We start from the raw sequence: 15,316 nt of genomic DNA on the forward strand, positions 1-15,316 counted from the left end.
ATTTTTACTCCTATCAATCATTGGTCTGTACAGCTTTAAAAAAAAGAGAGAATGTTTGTCCAGACTGTGCTGGGTGTGTGGCTCATGCCCCTGTGTGAGGTTTAATTATTGCCCTCTCCTGCAGTAACAGATCATTGAGTGCAGTTTTAGTCACCTGAATATTGCCCCTTATTTTCCAGACTCCCCAAGGGGCAGCATTCCGGCGAGCGAGGGACGCTTGAGGACATCTCAACTCAACTCAATTGGTAGGCTTTCAAATTCTTCCAAACATTGCCATGAGAAGCCTGCTCCACATCAGAATCGCTGAGCAACACCCACAAAATGCTGCAGGAACTCATCAGGCCTGGCAGCGTCCATGGAAAAGAGAAGAGTCGACGTATCAGACTGAAACATTGACTCTTTACTCTTTTCCATAGCCTGGCCTGCTGAGTTCCTCCGGCATTTTGTGTGTGTTGCTCGGATTTCCAGCATCTGCAGATCTTCTCTTGTTTGTTATTATCGCTGATGTGTGTTATGAAATATGTGTTTCGAAGCATTATTGCAAAGCAAGGCATAAAAGATTACATAAATAATTGTTATAGAGGAGACTTTTTCACAGTACTGTATCTGTCAATGTGGAGCAGAGAGCGAGTTTGTAAATCTGGCGGGAGCAAAGGATATTGGGATGCTGGAGGGCTGCGGGGCAGGTGGCAGAGGAGGAGTACCGGGGGGTGGGGAGTGGCACAGGTACAGACGTGCTCAGCCCTGAGACACCAGGCAAGGTCATGGACGGCTTCAGAAATCTGATGGCAGAGAGCTTGCAAAAACATTGAGTGTGCCTCTTCGGGCTCCCGTACAGCACGGTGCAGAAGACTTAGGCCGGAGCTCACCGGAATTCAGAAGAACAAGAGGAGATCCCACTGAACCCGATCATGTTGAAAGGCACTTGAGGCTTACAAAGACTGGCGAAGCCTCGCTTGGAGTATTTGAGCAGTTTTGGGCCCCCTTATCTGAGGAAGGACATGCAGACACAGGAGAGCGCCTAAGGAGGGTCATGAAAATTATTCCAGAATGAAAAGCATATCATATAGGGCATGCTTGATGGCTCTGGGCCTGTACTCGCTGGAATTCAAAAGGACCAAAGGGTATCTCTTTCTAATCACCTACCTAATGATGAAAAGCCTTGACAGTGTCAATGTGGAGAGGATGCTTCCTATGGTGGGGGAGTCTTTAAGACTAGAGGGGACAGCCTCAGAACAGAGGGACGTCCATTTAGAACAGAGGTGAGGAGGAATTTCTTTAGCCAGAGAGTGGCGAATCTGTGGAATTCATTGCCTCAGACAGCTGTGGAGGCCAAGACGTTAAGTAGAGGTTGATAGATTATTGATTAGTCAAACCATGAAGGTATACGGGGAGAAGACAGAGAGGAAAATGGATCAGCCGTGATGAAATGGGGGAAAAGACTGGATGGGCCAAATGGCCTTATTCTGCTCATATATCTGATGTTCTTGTATATATAGAGCTAGGGTATCTGAGATCTTTGCACATTCCTATATTTGTCGACATGGAGCGAACTTGTAAATCTGGCGGGAGCGAAGGATGTTGGGAATGGTGAGGGGGGAGTGCTGCGGGAGGGTTGTGGGACAGGTGGCAGAGGAACTCAGGGGTGGAGGGTGGTGAGGCACCCAGCCCTGAGACATCAGGCAAGGGCTTTTGATACCAAAGAATTGGTTTATCGATCATTACTCACTGACCTGATGGGCCGAAGGGCTGTTTCCGCAATGTGTGACTTTGAGGTCATGACTACCGCTGAAGATGCGGACAAGTCGCAGTAGAGCGGAATTTAATATAGCACAAAACTACATTTGCTCGAGATCAGAAATAAGTGGTAAAAGTGGAACGAAGGTTAACATACGGGGCAGTTAGGCAGGCTGGAATCAGTGCAGGGAGTGGGGAGTAACGTATCCAAACCACTGTGTCCGGATCGGGTTCTACCCCAAGCAGCATTCCTTCTAAACTGTGCGGACACACGTAGCCAAAATGCCCCCACACATGTTTATATAATGTTAACATGATTTCAAAATCTATGCTATGTTACGTAATCCTGTAACTGGATCACTTACCAGCAAAGATAGAGAGGTCCGTTGAAGTCTGATGGTACTATTTTTAAAAGTATTTATTGATAAAGGGGCACAAAAATAAGATTAATGCAAACATACAGATAATATACGTCGTCAATACTAAATCTAAAGCGCAGGTATGATCATAACCAATAAAACGTAACTCTATCGTTGTCTAGGGGATAATGTATTGTCCGATGGAAATATAAAAGTCATTAGCTCGTTCAGGCTGCAGCGTTTTGGGTTTAAGAGAGGGAGGCATTTAAACTTGCCCAAGTTTTTTATGATGTCAATCCATTGAGTCAGGGGAGCGGGTTTCCCCGTTGTTAGCTAAAAAGCCATTTTCCATGGTTTCTGCCACCAATTCCAACCACAGAATTGAACGCACGTGGCTTGGTTTCCGATGACCGTCTGCTGTTACGTGGTCGCTTAACGTTTCTTCTGGTGTGTCTGAGGGGCTGTTCCTGCAGCCCCTCTTTTATTCTGACTTGCAGGGTCGTAGATGTCAATCGGGTTGGGGGTGATGCAATCTCTCCCTCAACCAGCCCACTTTGCCCGAGGGCATTCACGTAGCAGAGCATCTCAATCCACAAATCTGTCTCCAGGAGACAATGGTCATGTCCCGTAGCTTTAGATTGCTACGGGGGGGGGGGGGGGGGGGGGGACGTGACATCCTGCACGTCTCCCCCTCATGTCTTGGGCCCCCCCTTTTGACTCAACCCAACAGTGATCTGACGATTCTCACAAAGGAGGGGGCTACGGACGTAACAGCTAATATTATTATGAAATTTATGCTAATATTATTATGAAATACCCTGTAATTAAGAAGAAATAAGACATTTTTGAATGGAAGAAGGACACTACCTTGGCTGACAAGTGAAATCAGAGCCAAAGTAAAAGCTAAAGAGAGGACATACAAGGAAGCCAGAGCTAGTGGGAAGATAGAGGATTGGGAAGCTTTTAAAAACTTGCAGAAGGAAACGAAGAAGGCCATTAGGAAGGAAAAGATGAATTATGAAAGGAAGCTGCCGACTAATATCAAAGAAGATACTAAAAGCTTTTTTAAGTATATAAAGGGTAAAAGAGAGCCGAGGGTAGATATAGGACCAATAGAAAATTATGCTGGAGATATTGTAGACAATAGACAATAGGTGCAGAAGTAGACCATTCGGCCCTTCAAGCCTGCACCGCCATTTTGAGATCATGGCTGATCAACTATTATCAATACCCGGTTCCTGCCTTGTCCCCATATCCCTTGATTCCCCTATCCATAAGATTCCTACCTAGCTCCTTCTTGAAAGCATCCAGAGAATTGGCCTCCACTACCTTCCGAGGCAGTGCATCCCAGACCCCCACAACTCTCTGGGAGAAGAAGTTTTTCCTTAACTCTGTCCTAAATGACCTACCCCTTATTCTCAAACCATGCCCTCTGGTACTGGACTGTCCCAGCATCTGGAACATATTTCCTGCCTCTATCTTGTCCAATCCCTTAATAATCTTATATGTTTATATAATCTTATATCTTAATAATCTTATATCCCCTCTCAATCTCCTTAATTCCAGCGTGTACAAGCCCAGTCTTTCTAACCTCTCTGCGTAAGACAGTCCAGACATCCCAGGAACTAACCTCGTGAATCTACGCTGCACTTCCTCTACAGCCAGGATGTCCTTCTTTAACCCTGGAGACCAAAACTGTACACAATACTCCAGGTGTTGTCTCACCAGGGCTCTGTACAAATGCAAGAGGATTTCCTTGCTCTTGGACTCAATTCCGTTTGTAATAAAGGCCAACATTCCATTAGCCTTCTTCACTGCCTGCTGCACTTGCTCATTCACCTTCAGTGACTGATGAACAAGGACTCCTAGATCTCTTTGTATTTCTCCCTTACCTAACTCTACACCGTTCAGATAATAATCTGCCTTCCTGTTCTTACTCCCAAAGTGGATAACCTCACACTTATTCACATTAAACGTCATCTGCCAAGTATCTGCCCACTCACCCAGCCTATCCAAGTCACCCTGAATACTCCTAACATCCTCATCACATGTCACCCTGCCACCCAGCTTAGTATCATCAGCAAATTTGCTGATGTTATTTTCAATGCCTTCATCCAAATTGTTGACGTAAATTGTAAACAGCTGTGGCCCCAATACCGAGCCCTGTGGCACCCCATCCACCTGCCATTCCGAGAAACACCCATTCACCACTACCCTTTGCTTTCTATCTGCCAACTAGTTTTCTATCCATGCCAATGTCTTACCCCCGATGCCCTGAGCTTTGATTTTACCCACCACTTACACTACATCCACTGGATCTCCCCCGTCTAACTTCCTGGTTACATCCTCGAAAAACTCCAACAGATTAGTCAAGCATGATTTTGGTAAATCCATGCTGGCTCAGCCCGATCCTATTACTGCTATCTAGATATGCCACTATTTCAACCTTCATAATGGACTCTAGCATCTTCCCCAGCACCAATGTCAGGCTGACAGGTCGATAGTTCTCTGTTTTCTCCCTCCCTCCTTTCTTAAAAAGTGGGATGACATTAGCCATTCTCCAATCCTCAGGAACTGATCCTGAATCTAAGGAACATTGGAAAATGATTACCAATGCATCCACAATTTCCAGGGCCACCTCCTTTAGCACTCTAGGATGCAGACCATCTAGACCTGGGGATTTGTCAGCCTTCAGTCCCATCAGTCTTCTCATCACCATTTCCTTCTTAATGTCAATCTGTTTCATTTCCTCTGTTACCCTATGTCCTTGGCCCATCCATACATCTGGGAGATCGCTTGTGTCTTCCTTAGTGAAGACAGATCTAAAGTACTCATTAAATTCTTCAGCCATTTCTCTGTTTCCCATAACAATTTCACCCAATTCATTCCTCAAGGGCCCAACATTGTTCCTAACTATCTTCTTTCTCTTCACATACCTAAAAAAGCTTTTGCTATCTTCCTTTATATTCCTGGCTAGCTTGCGTTCGTACCTCATTTTTTCTCCCCGCATTGTCTTTTTAGTTAAGTTCTGTTGTTCCTTAAAAACTTCCCAATCATCTGTCCTCCCACTCAGCTCCCACTCTCCCACTCCCACTAACTCATACTTCCTTTTTTTTATTGCTATGCAATCTCTGACTTCCTTTGTCAACCACTGTGGCCCCTTTCCCCCCTTTGAATCCTTCCTTCTCTGGGGGATGAACTGATTTTGCACCTTGTGCATTATTCCCAAGAATACCTGTCATTGCTGTTCCACTGTCTTTTCTGCTAGGCTATCCTTCCAGTCAACTTTGGCCAGCTCCTCCCCCATGACTCCCTAGTTTCCCCTGTTCAACTGCAACACTGACACCTCCGAGCTGTCCTTATCCTTCTCAAATTGCAGATAAAAACTTATCATATTATGATCACTACCTCCTAATGGCTCCTTTACTGCGAGATCGCTTATCAAATCCTGTTCATTACATAACACTAAATCCAGAATAGCCTTGTCCCTGGTCGGCTCTCGTACAAGCTGTTCCAAGAATGCATCCCGTAGGCACTCTACAAACTCCCTATCCTGTGGTCCAGCACCAACCTGATTCTCCCAGTTCACCTGCATGTTGAAATCCCCCATAACTACTGCGACATTACCTTTGCCAATGTTAACTCCCTATTCAACTTGCACCCAATATCCATGCTACTGTTTGGTGGCCTGTAGACAACACCCATTTGGGTCCTTTTGCCCTTACTGTTCCTCAGTTCTATCCACACAGACTCTACTTATGATCCTATGTCCCCCCTTGCAAAGGACTGAATCTCATTCCTCACCAACAGAGCCACCCCACCCCCTCTGCCCACATTTCTGTCCCTACAATAGCACGTATACCCTTGTACATTCATTTCCCAGGTCTGATCTCCCTGCAGCTAGTCTGATCTCCGTTATCCCAACAACATCGTAGTTCCCCATTCACACCTGGGCTTCAAGCTCATCCGCCTTATTTCTGACACTTCGTGCATCAGATATAGAATTTTTAACCCATTTCTCCTCTCTCTGTTTGAATCGCTGCCTATTGTGCTTAACCCAGCTCCCCGAATTCCCATCGTGCTATACGCCCCTAGAATTTTGTTGTCCTTCCTAAATTTACTTATTCTTTCAAAACATTTAACTCCATGTTCCGTCAGACCATCCCTCTGTATATGAGTCCTCCTTATCACTTGTTCCGCCCCACCTTCCTCTACTACACACTTAATATTCTGGAACCGTGTAGTCCCCACCTGTCCTTTATTCTTCCTCTCGCTATCCTCCCTTACATTCTAGATCCCCGCCCCTTGCAAATTTAGTTTAAACCCCCACAAGAAGCACTAGCAAACTTCCCTGCAAGGATGTTAGTACTGCTCCAGTTCAGGTGTAAGCCGTCCCTTCAGAACAGATCCCACCTTCCCTGCAACAAAGCCCAATTATCTACAAACCTGAAGCCCTCCCTCCTGCACCATCCTCTCAGCCATGTATTAATCTTTATAACCTTTCTGTTCCTTGCCTCACTCGTACGTGGCACAGGTAGCAATCCTGAGATTGTTACCCTGGAGGTCCTGCTCTTCAGCTTCGCACCTAACTCCCTGAACTCCCTACGCAGGACCCCCTCACTCATCCTACCCACATCATTGGTCCCTACATGGACCACAACATCTGGATTCTTGCCCTGCCTCTCGAGAATAACCCGCACCCGATCTGACTCGGACCCCGGCACCAGGGAAGCAACAGACCATCCGAGACTCCCGATCTTCCCCACAAAATCTCCTATCCGCCCCCCTGACTATAGAATCCCCTATCAATACTGCTCTCTTCTCTTCCCTCCTCCCCTTCCTAGTTGAGGGTCCAACCTCAGTGCCAGAGACAGGACCACTGCAGCTTGTTCCTGGTAGGTCATCCCCACCAACAGTATCCAAAATGGTATACTTATTTTTGATGGGAACGTCCATAGGGATGCTCTTCTCTCTCTCTCTGCTCCCTCTGCCTCTCTTGACTGACACCCATTTGCCTACCTCCTGTCTTTTCGGTGTGACTACCTCCCGATAACTCTTATCTATCTCTGCCTCTGCCTCCCGAATGATCCGTAGTTCATCCAGCTCCTGCTCCGATTCCCTAACTTGGTCTGATAGGAGTTGCAGGTGGATGCACCTCTTGCAGGTGTGGTCATCAGGGACAACTGTGTTGACCCTGACCTCCCACATACTGCATACGGAGCACACCACTGCTGTCACGGTCTCCCCCATTACCTGATCCCAGATTAGTCAGAATAAATGAAAAACAGGCTTCTTGCCGAAGTCCTGTTGTGCCGAAGCCCACTGAGCCAAAGCCCAGCACTCTGCTCCCACGCACCCCGCAGCCCGCTTCTGAAAGAGGGCCACTTTTTAAAGCCCGCGCTCACCGCTGACGTCACCCGCGCTTGCGCAGCTTTACCTTCCTCCTCAGGTACTCCCCTGGTAGGTCCGAGGGTCTCGGCCTACCTACAACGGCTGATCCTCCGATCTCCAGTCGTCTGTCGATCACAGGCACTCCTTACTCCCGCTCCGCTGCCCGCAGCATAAAGGGAGATGCAGAGATGGCAGAGGATCTGAATGCATATTTTTCATCAGTCTTCACAGTGGAAGACATCTGCAGTATACCAGACATTCAAGAGTATCAGGGAAGTGAAGTTTGTGCAGTGGAAATTACGACAGAGAAGGTGCTCAGGAAGCTTAATGGTCTGAGGGTGGATAAATCTCCTGGACCTGATGGAATTCACCCTCGGGTTCTGAAGAAGTAGCTGGAGACATTAACGATGATCTTTCAAAAACCGATAGATTCTGGCATAGTCCCAGTTGACTGGAAAACTGCAAATGTTACTCCGCTATGTAAGAAGGGTGGGAGGCTGCGGAAAGGAAACTATAGACCTGTTAGCCTGACATCAGTGGTTGGGAAGTTGTTGGAATCGATTGTTAAGGATGAGATTATAGAATACAGGTAGTCCTCGAGTTACAAATGTCTGACTTACAGACAACTCGTACTTACAAACCGAGGAAGGAGAACGCCGTCCGCCGTTTTAAGTCAGATCGCGACGCCGTCTGCCATTTTAAGTCATTGCCGTTGACACTGTGTTGAGTGTGTAACTTTGTATTTGGCTTAAATTTTTCTTAGCAAGATTCACCCTGACCCCCCCCCCCCCCCCCCCCCCCCGTTCTGGTCGGCTGGTGGCGCAGTACCATCTGTGCCAGGTTAATGTCGAGTTCGCAACTCGACCTCATAAAAAAAACACTGCCGCCTCCAGTTTAAATTCCCACGCAAAATATTGTGGAGGATCAAATACCCAAACCCAGCACAGCCCCCACTTAACCATTTAACCTGCCTCAGTGCAGTGGTCCTTAGGACCTGGGGCATTCAGTGCGGTGGTCCTTAGGACCTGGGGTATTCAGTGCGGTGGTCCTTAGGAGCTGGGGCATTCAGTGCGGTGGTCCTTAGGAGCTGGGGCATTCAGTGCAGTGGTCCTTAGGACCTGGGGTATTCAGTGCGGTGGTCCTTAGGAGCTGGGGCATTCAGTGCAGTGGTCCTTAGGACCTGGGGTATTCAGTGCGGTGGTCCTTAGGACCTGGGGCATTCAGTGCGGTGGTCCTTAGGACCCAGCGGACCGCGGGAGCCGCCACCCGCAGTGCTCCTGTTCAGTTGATGGGAAGTGATTGCGATTGAAAATAAAGTGGAAATAATAGTGTTTGGAAAGAGATGAAACGCTATCGGTCATTGGAAAAGCATTAGACACAGTCAACGATTGGAACAATTTTAAAGGATAAAGTGAGAATAATGGAGCATGTGAAGGCCCTGCCCCGATGAAAGCTACAATTATTACTAAGCAACACAGTGGTTTAATTATTGGAATACATACGTTTCACATGCATGGAAAGGTAAAATATATACTGTATACTAAGACAAACGTTTGACTAACTGATGCTAAATAATACCGGATGTACTTGTTCCGACTTAAGTACAAATCCGACTTAAAGACGGACTCAGGAACGGAACTTGTACGTAACCTGGGGACTGCCTGTATTAAAGAAGGATGGGAGGCAGCAGAAAGGAAACTATAGACCTTTTAGCTTGACATCAGTGGTTGGGAAGTTGTTGGAATCGATTGTTAGGGATGAGATTACGGAGTACCTGGAGACACATGACAAGATAGACCAAAGCCAGCATCGTTTCCTGAAAGGAAAATCCTGCCTGACAAACCTACTGCAATTCTTTGAGGAAATTAGAAGCAGGGTAGACAAAGGAGGTGCAGTAGATGTGATGTACTTGGATTTTCAGAAGTCCTTTGACAAGGTGCTGCTTAGCAAGATAAGAGCCCGTGGAATTACAGGGGAGTTACTAGCATGGGTGGAGCATTGGCTGGTCGGCAGAAAACAGAGAGTGGGAATAAAGGGATCCTATTCTGGCTGGCTGCTGGTTACCAGTGGGGTCGGTGTTGGGACCACTGCTTTTTACGATGTATGTCAATGATTTTGATGATGGGATTAATGAATTTGTGGCTAAATTTACCGATGATACAAAGATAAGTGGAGGAGCAGGTAGTGTTGAGGAAACAGAGAGCCTGCAGAGAGATATAGGTAGTTTAGGGGAATGGGCAAAGAAGTGGCAAATGAAATACAATGTTGGAAAGTGTATGGTCATGCACTTTGGTGGAAGAAATAAATGGGCAGACTATTATTTAGATGGGGAAAGAATTCAAAATGAAGAGTTGCAAAAGGACTTGGGAGTCATTGTGCAGAGTACCCTAAAGGTTAACCTCTAGATTGAGTCGGTGGTGAAGAAGCCAAATGCAATGTTGACATTCATTTCTAGAGATACAGAATATAAGAGCAGGAATGTGATGTTGAGGCTCTATAAGGCACTTGTGAAACCACACTTTGTATTGTGTGCAGTTTTGGGCTCCTTATTTTAGACAGGATATACTGACATTGGAGAGGGTTCAGAGAAGATTCATGAGAATGATTCCAGGAATGAAAGGGTTACCGTATGGGGAATGTCTGGCAGCTCTTGGGCTGTATTCCCTGGAGTTCAGCAGAATGAGGAGGGATCTCATAGAAACATTCCGAATGTTAAAAGGCCTGAACAGATTAGATATGGCAAAGTTATTTCCCATGGTAGGGGAGTCCAGGACAACCGGGCATGACTTCAGGATTGAAGAACATCTTTTAGAACAAAGATGCAGAGAAATTACTGTGGTAAATCTGTGGAATTTGTTGCCACAATGCATTGGGTGCATTGAAGGCAGAGATAGATAGGTTCTTGATTAGCCAGGGCAGTGGGGATGACTGGAAGAATTGGATCAGCCCATGATTGAATGGTGGAGCAGACTCGATGGGCCGAATGGCCTACTTCTGCTCCTATATCTTATCATCTACTTAATTATGTGTTTATGAATATAATCCATAAACAGTGTTTCGAGTTGCAATTTATACCGTTACAAATTGTAACAATAAACACAGAATGGAAGTCGATTGCTCACTGTTAGTAAACCGATGGCCCACTGAACGCCAACGCCATCTAGTCAAAACATTTTGATTTTGCCTGCTATCATTTACTTGTGTTGTAAGTTGTGGTTTGTGTTTGTTTTGATGGGCATATTACCAAAAAAAAAGTAAAAGTCCACTCTCCTCCCCTATCGGAATCCTTCTTCACCTGCCCCTGACCTTTCCCACCCACCTGGCTTCACCTATCACCATCCAGCCAGCCTTTTCCCTTCCATACAACTTTTTTTATTCAGGCACCTTCCCCTTCTTTCTCAGTCCTGAAGGAGGGTCTCGACCCAAAATGTCGACTGTTTTCTTTTCTGAAGATGCCACTTGATCTGATGAGTTGCCATGCAGTTTTCAGACCGTGTAAAGATTTCTTACTCTAATCAATCATTAGTCTGTACAGCTTGAAAATAAATAAGAGGGAATGTTCCAGACTCTATGCTAGGTGTGTGACTCATCTCTCGGTGTGAGGTTTAGTTATTGCCCTCTCCTGCAGTAACAGATTGTTGAGGGCGGTTGTAGTCACCTGAATATTGCCCCTTATTTTCCAGACTCCCCAAGGAACAGCATTCTAGTGAGCGAGGGCCGCTTGAGGACATCTCAACCCAACTCAAACGTTAGGAGTTGAAATTCTTTCAAACATTGCACCACATCAGAATTGGGTTTATTTTCACTGATGTAGGCTTATGAAATATGTTGTTTCCAAGCATCAGGGCATAAAATGATTGCTACATAGATAAATAATTAGTGCTGTAGAGGAATGGGTCCGTGAAGACTTTTGCATGGTGCTGTATTTTGCAACGTGGAGCATTTAAAATGGTTCGGCACAGGCTAGATGGGCCAAAGGGCCTGTTTTTGTGCTGTACTTTTCTATGACTCTGAATTCATGAAATTTCTCTTTTAGCAGCAGCAGAACAGTGCAATACATAAAATAACTACAGTACTGTGGAAAAGTCTTCAGCACCCTTGCTAAATACCTGGAATGTGCTGCCTGGCACAATGGTAGAAGCAAATAGCATTTGAATTGACACATGGAAGTTGAAGGGATATGGATATTGCGTAGGTAGGAGTGTTTGGGTGTCTTTGATTTGCTTTTCGGCTGGTTCAGCACAGGCTAGATGGGCCGAAGGGCCTGTACCTGAGCTGAACCTTTCCCAAGACTTCTGTATCTCCTCGCCAATGAGAAGCGGGCACGTACCAGATGGTGAGGGTCCTTAACGAATTGAATTGGCTTTATTTCTTACATCCTTCACATACACGAGTAAAAATGTTTACGTTACATCTCCATCTGAATGTGCAATAATAGTAATTTATAATAAGCAGAACGGTCAATGTAACATGGAAATATACTCAGATCACCATGAGTTCATCCGTCTGGTGGAGGAAATGGTTCCGGAGCCTGTTGGTCCTGGCTTTTATGCTGTGGTACCGTTTCCCAGATGGCAACAGCTGGAATAGATTGTGGTTGGGGTGGCTCGGGTCCCAATGGTGTGTACTTTTTACATACCTGTCTTTTGTAAATGTCCCGAATAGCAGGAAGTTCACAACTACAGATGCGCTGGGCTGTCTGCACCACTCTCTGCAGAGTCCTGCAATTGAGGGAGGTACAGTTCCCATACCGGGCAGTGATGCAGCCAGTCAGGATGCTCTCAATTGTGCCCCTAAAGTCAGTTCTTAGAATTTGGGGGGGGCCATACCAAACTTCCTCAACCGTCTGAGGTGAAAGAGGCGCTGGTGTGCAAAGACCACGTGAGATCCTCTGTGATATGGATGCCGAGGAACTTGAAGCTGTTCACCCTCTCAACCCCAGATCCATTCTAGGGGTTAGCCCATCTCCATTCCTCCTGTAATCCACAACCAGCTCCTTTGTTTTTGCGACAGTGAGGGAGAGGTTGTTTTCTTGACAACACTGTGTCAGAGATGACTTCTTCCCTGTAGGCCACCTCATTATTGTTTGAGATTAGGCCAATCAGTGTAGTGTCATTGGCAAATTTAATTAGCAGATTGGAGCTGTGGGTGGCGACACAGTCATGGGTATACAGGGAGTAAAGGAGGGGACGCAGCCCTGAGGGTGGAGGTGTGGGAGCCCATTCTTACCATCTGCCGACACTCTGACAGCAAATCCAAGATCCAGCTGCACAAGGCAGGGTCAAGGCCAAGATCTCTCCGCTAGATGCTGCCTTTTTGAGGCATTGCCTCTTGAAGATGCCCTCGAATTTGGGGAGGGTAGTGCCCACCATGGAGCTGGCTGAGTCTCCGACCCTCTGCAGCCTCATGGCAATCCAGCACATTGGAGCTTCCATCCCAGGCGGAGATGCAAGCAGTCGGAACGTTTTCCGTGGTATATCCGTGTACGAGTTAGGGTGTGAATGGCAGAGGCAAACTATCATTGAAGAGAAAGTGGACAGACCGGACTGGTCGCTCCTCCTGGTCCTACGTGTCCCGCTGACTGTTGTCTTCTGTCTTTCAGGGCCGCCACTGGAAACGGTTGGACTGATGGAGCAGCCACCCGCAGGTACGGTGAACGTCTCCCTGCAGGTTAACGGGCCGAGCCCTTGCAGGTCAGAGTCAGTGTTGAGTTTACTGCGAGTGTGGTGGCAAATCCTGCAGTGGCAATTGTTTGGGGGGGGGGGGGGGGAGATAAAGAACAGAGAGGGAAGGAGAGCAAGCCCCTGGTGGTCTGGATTTGGAAGGGGGAGGGTGCACGTCCCCACCCTCACTAACCCACCCAATGGTCTCCCCTTGCAGCTGAAGCAGAGCCTGGCCCCAACAGGACCTCGAGTGGAATGCCAGACAGCGATGCTACAAACTCAGGTAGAGTGAGAGACAGGGCAGCCCACTCACCCGGTTTGCCTTTGCACGGGAGAAGGTGGGGGGGGGGGGGGGTCGCTTGCTAACAAGCTCCCTACCGTCCAATGTCCGGGGTGGGGGGGGATAAAGAACAGAGAGCGAAGGGGAACAAGCCCCTGGTGGTCTGGATTTGGAAGGGGAAGGGTGCACATCCCCCCACCCTCACTAACCCACCCAATGGTCTCCCCTTGCAGCTGAAGCAGAGCCTGGCCCCAACAGGACCTCGAGTGGAATGCCAGACAGCGATGCTACAAACTCAGGTAGAGTGAGAGACAGGGCAGCCCACTCACCCGGTTTGCCTTCGCACAGGAGAAGGTGGGGGGGGTTGCTTGCCAACAATAGAATTCAGCTCCCTACCGTCCAGTGTCCAGGGTGGTGGGGGGGGGGGGGGATGAGCCATTATACAACACCCGTCCCCCCCAACCCATGACAAGGTTACTGAGGAGGCAGGTTTAACACACGGCTAAGGAGCTGGTGTAGGAAGGAGTGCAGAGATTTTGGATCGTTGGCCTCTCTTTCAGGGAAGGTGGGACCTGTACAGGAGGGAGGGCTTGCAGCTGAACTGGAAAGGGGCTAATCTTCCTGCGAGTATATTTGCTGGAGTTGCAGGGGGACGGGAACTGGAGTGCCAGAAGAGACAGTGGAGATAGCTGGTAAGACCTCAGACAAAGTCAGGAATCGAAAGGTTGAGTGTGGTGTGACTAGTGTCCTCAGCTGTGTATACTTCAGTGCAAAATGTATTGTAGGGAAGGCAGATGAGCTCAACACCTGGAAATATGATATGGCAGCCATTAGTGAGACTTGGTTGCAGGAGGGGCAGGACTGGCAGCTCAATATCCCAGGAAACGCACTCAAAATGCTGGAGGAACTCAGCAGGCCAGGCAGCATCTAGGACAAGAGTACAGTCGACAGTTCGGGTCAGGACCCTATTGGCAGGACTGGGGGAGAAAAGCTGAGGAGTAGATTTAAAAAGGTGGGAGGGGAGAGAGAAGCACAAGGTGGTAGGTGAAACCGGGAGGGGGAGGGATGAAGCAAAGAGCTGGGAAGTTAATTGGCGAAAGAGACTGAAGACCATGGAAGAAAGGAAAAGGGGAGGAGCACCAGTGGGAGGTGAGGTGATGGGTGGGCAGGAAGATAAGGAGAGAGGGGAAGTGGGGGGCATTATCAGAAGTTAGAGAAGTCGATGTTCATGCCATCAGGTTGGAGGCTACCCAGAAGGAATACAAGATGTTGCTCCTCCAGCCAGAGTGTGGCTTCATCACAACAGTGCAAGAGGCCATGGACGGACATATCAGAATGGGAAGTGGCATTAAAATGGGCGGCCACTGGGAGATCCCGCTTGTCCTGGCGCTCAGCGAAGTGGTCTTCAAACCTGCACCGAGTTCCATTGTTTTAGATGTGACAGAGCGGGAGGGACTGAAGGAGGGGGAGTGGTCACTTCAAACCTGGACCGAGTTCCATTGTTTTAGATGTGACAGAGCGGGAGGGACTGAAGGAGGGGGAGTGGTCACTTCAAACCTGCACCGAGTTCCATTGTTTTAGATGTGACAGAGCGGGAGGGACTGAAGGAGGGGGAGTGGTCAAATTTGAGTGTGTCCCCTCATCCGCAAGAGTGGCAGAAGAACTTGAGGGTGGGAGGGAGCACATTCCCCCCCCCACACACACACGAACCCACTCGGTGCTCTCCCCTTGCAGCTGAAGCAGAGCCTGGCCCCAACAGGACCTCGAGTGGAATGCCAGACAGCGATGCTACAAACTCAGGTAGAGTGAGAGACAGGGCAGCCCACTCACCCGGTTTGCCTTCGCACAGGAGGGGGGGGGGGTCACTTGCAAACAATGTAGAATGC

General features: G+C 47.9%; 1 protein-coding gene across 11 annotated transcripts in view; it reads left to right on the forward strand.

The window, feature by feature from the left end:
• The window catches only part of bscl2 (BSCL2 lipid droplet biogenesis associated, seipin), a 116,930-nt gene that overhangs the window by 93,117 nt on the left and 8,497 nt on the right, over window positions 1-15,316 (forward strand). For 6 of the 11 annotated variants that reach the window (XM_059955165.1, XM_059955166.1, XM_059955168.1 and 3 more), the window contains 5 exons: window positions 180-245; window positions 13,090-13,134; window positions 13,368-13,433; window positions 13,664-13,729; window positions 15,165-15,230. In XM_059955165.1, the coding sequence (XP_059811148.1) occupies window positions 180-245; window positions 13,090-13,134; window positions 13,368-13,433; window positions 13,664-13,729; window positions 15,165-15,230 (309 nt within the window). The remainder of the gene's footprint in view (window positions 1-179; window positions 246-13,089; window positions 13,135-13,367; window positions 13,434-13,663; window positions 13,730-15,164; window positions 15,231-15,316) is intronic. The other 5 variants (XM_059955172.1, XM_059955171.1, XM_059955173.1 and 2 more) reach the window with 5 other exon arrangements.

This window comes from Hypanus sabinus, chromosome 31 (genome assembly GCF_030144855.1).
Source record: "Hypanus sabinus isolate sHypSab1 chromosome 31, sHypSab1.hap1, whole genome shotgun sequence".
Taxonomy (NCBI): Eukaryota; Metazoa; Chordata; class Chondrichthyes; order Myliobatiformes; family Dasyatidae; genus Hypanus; species Hypanus sabinus.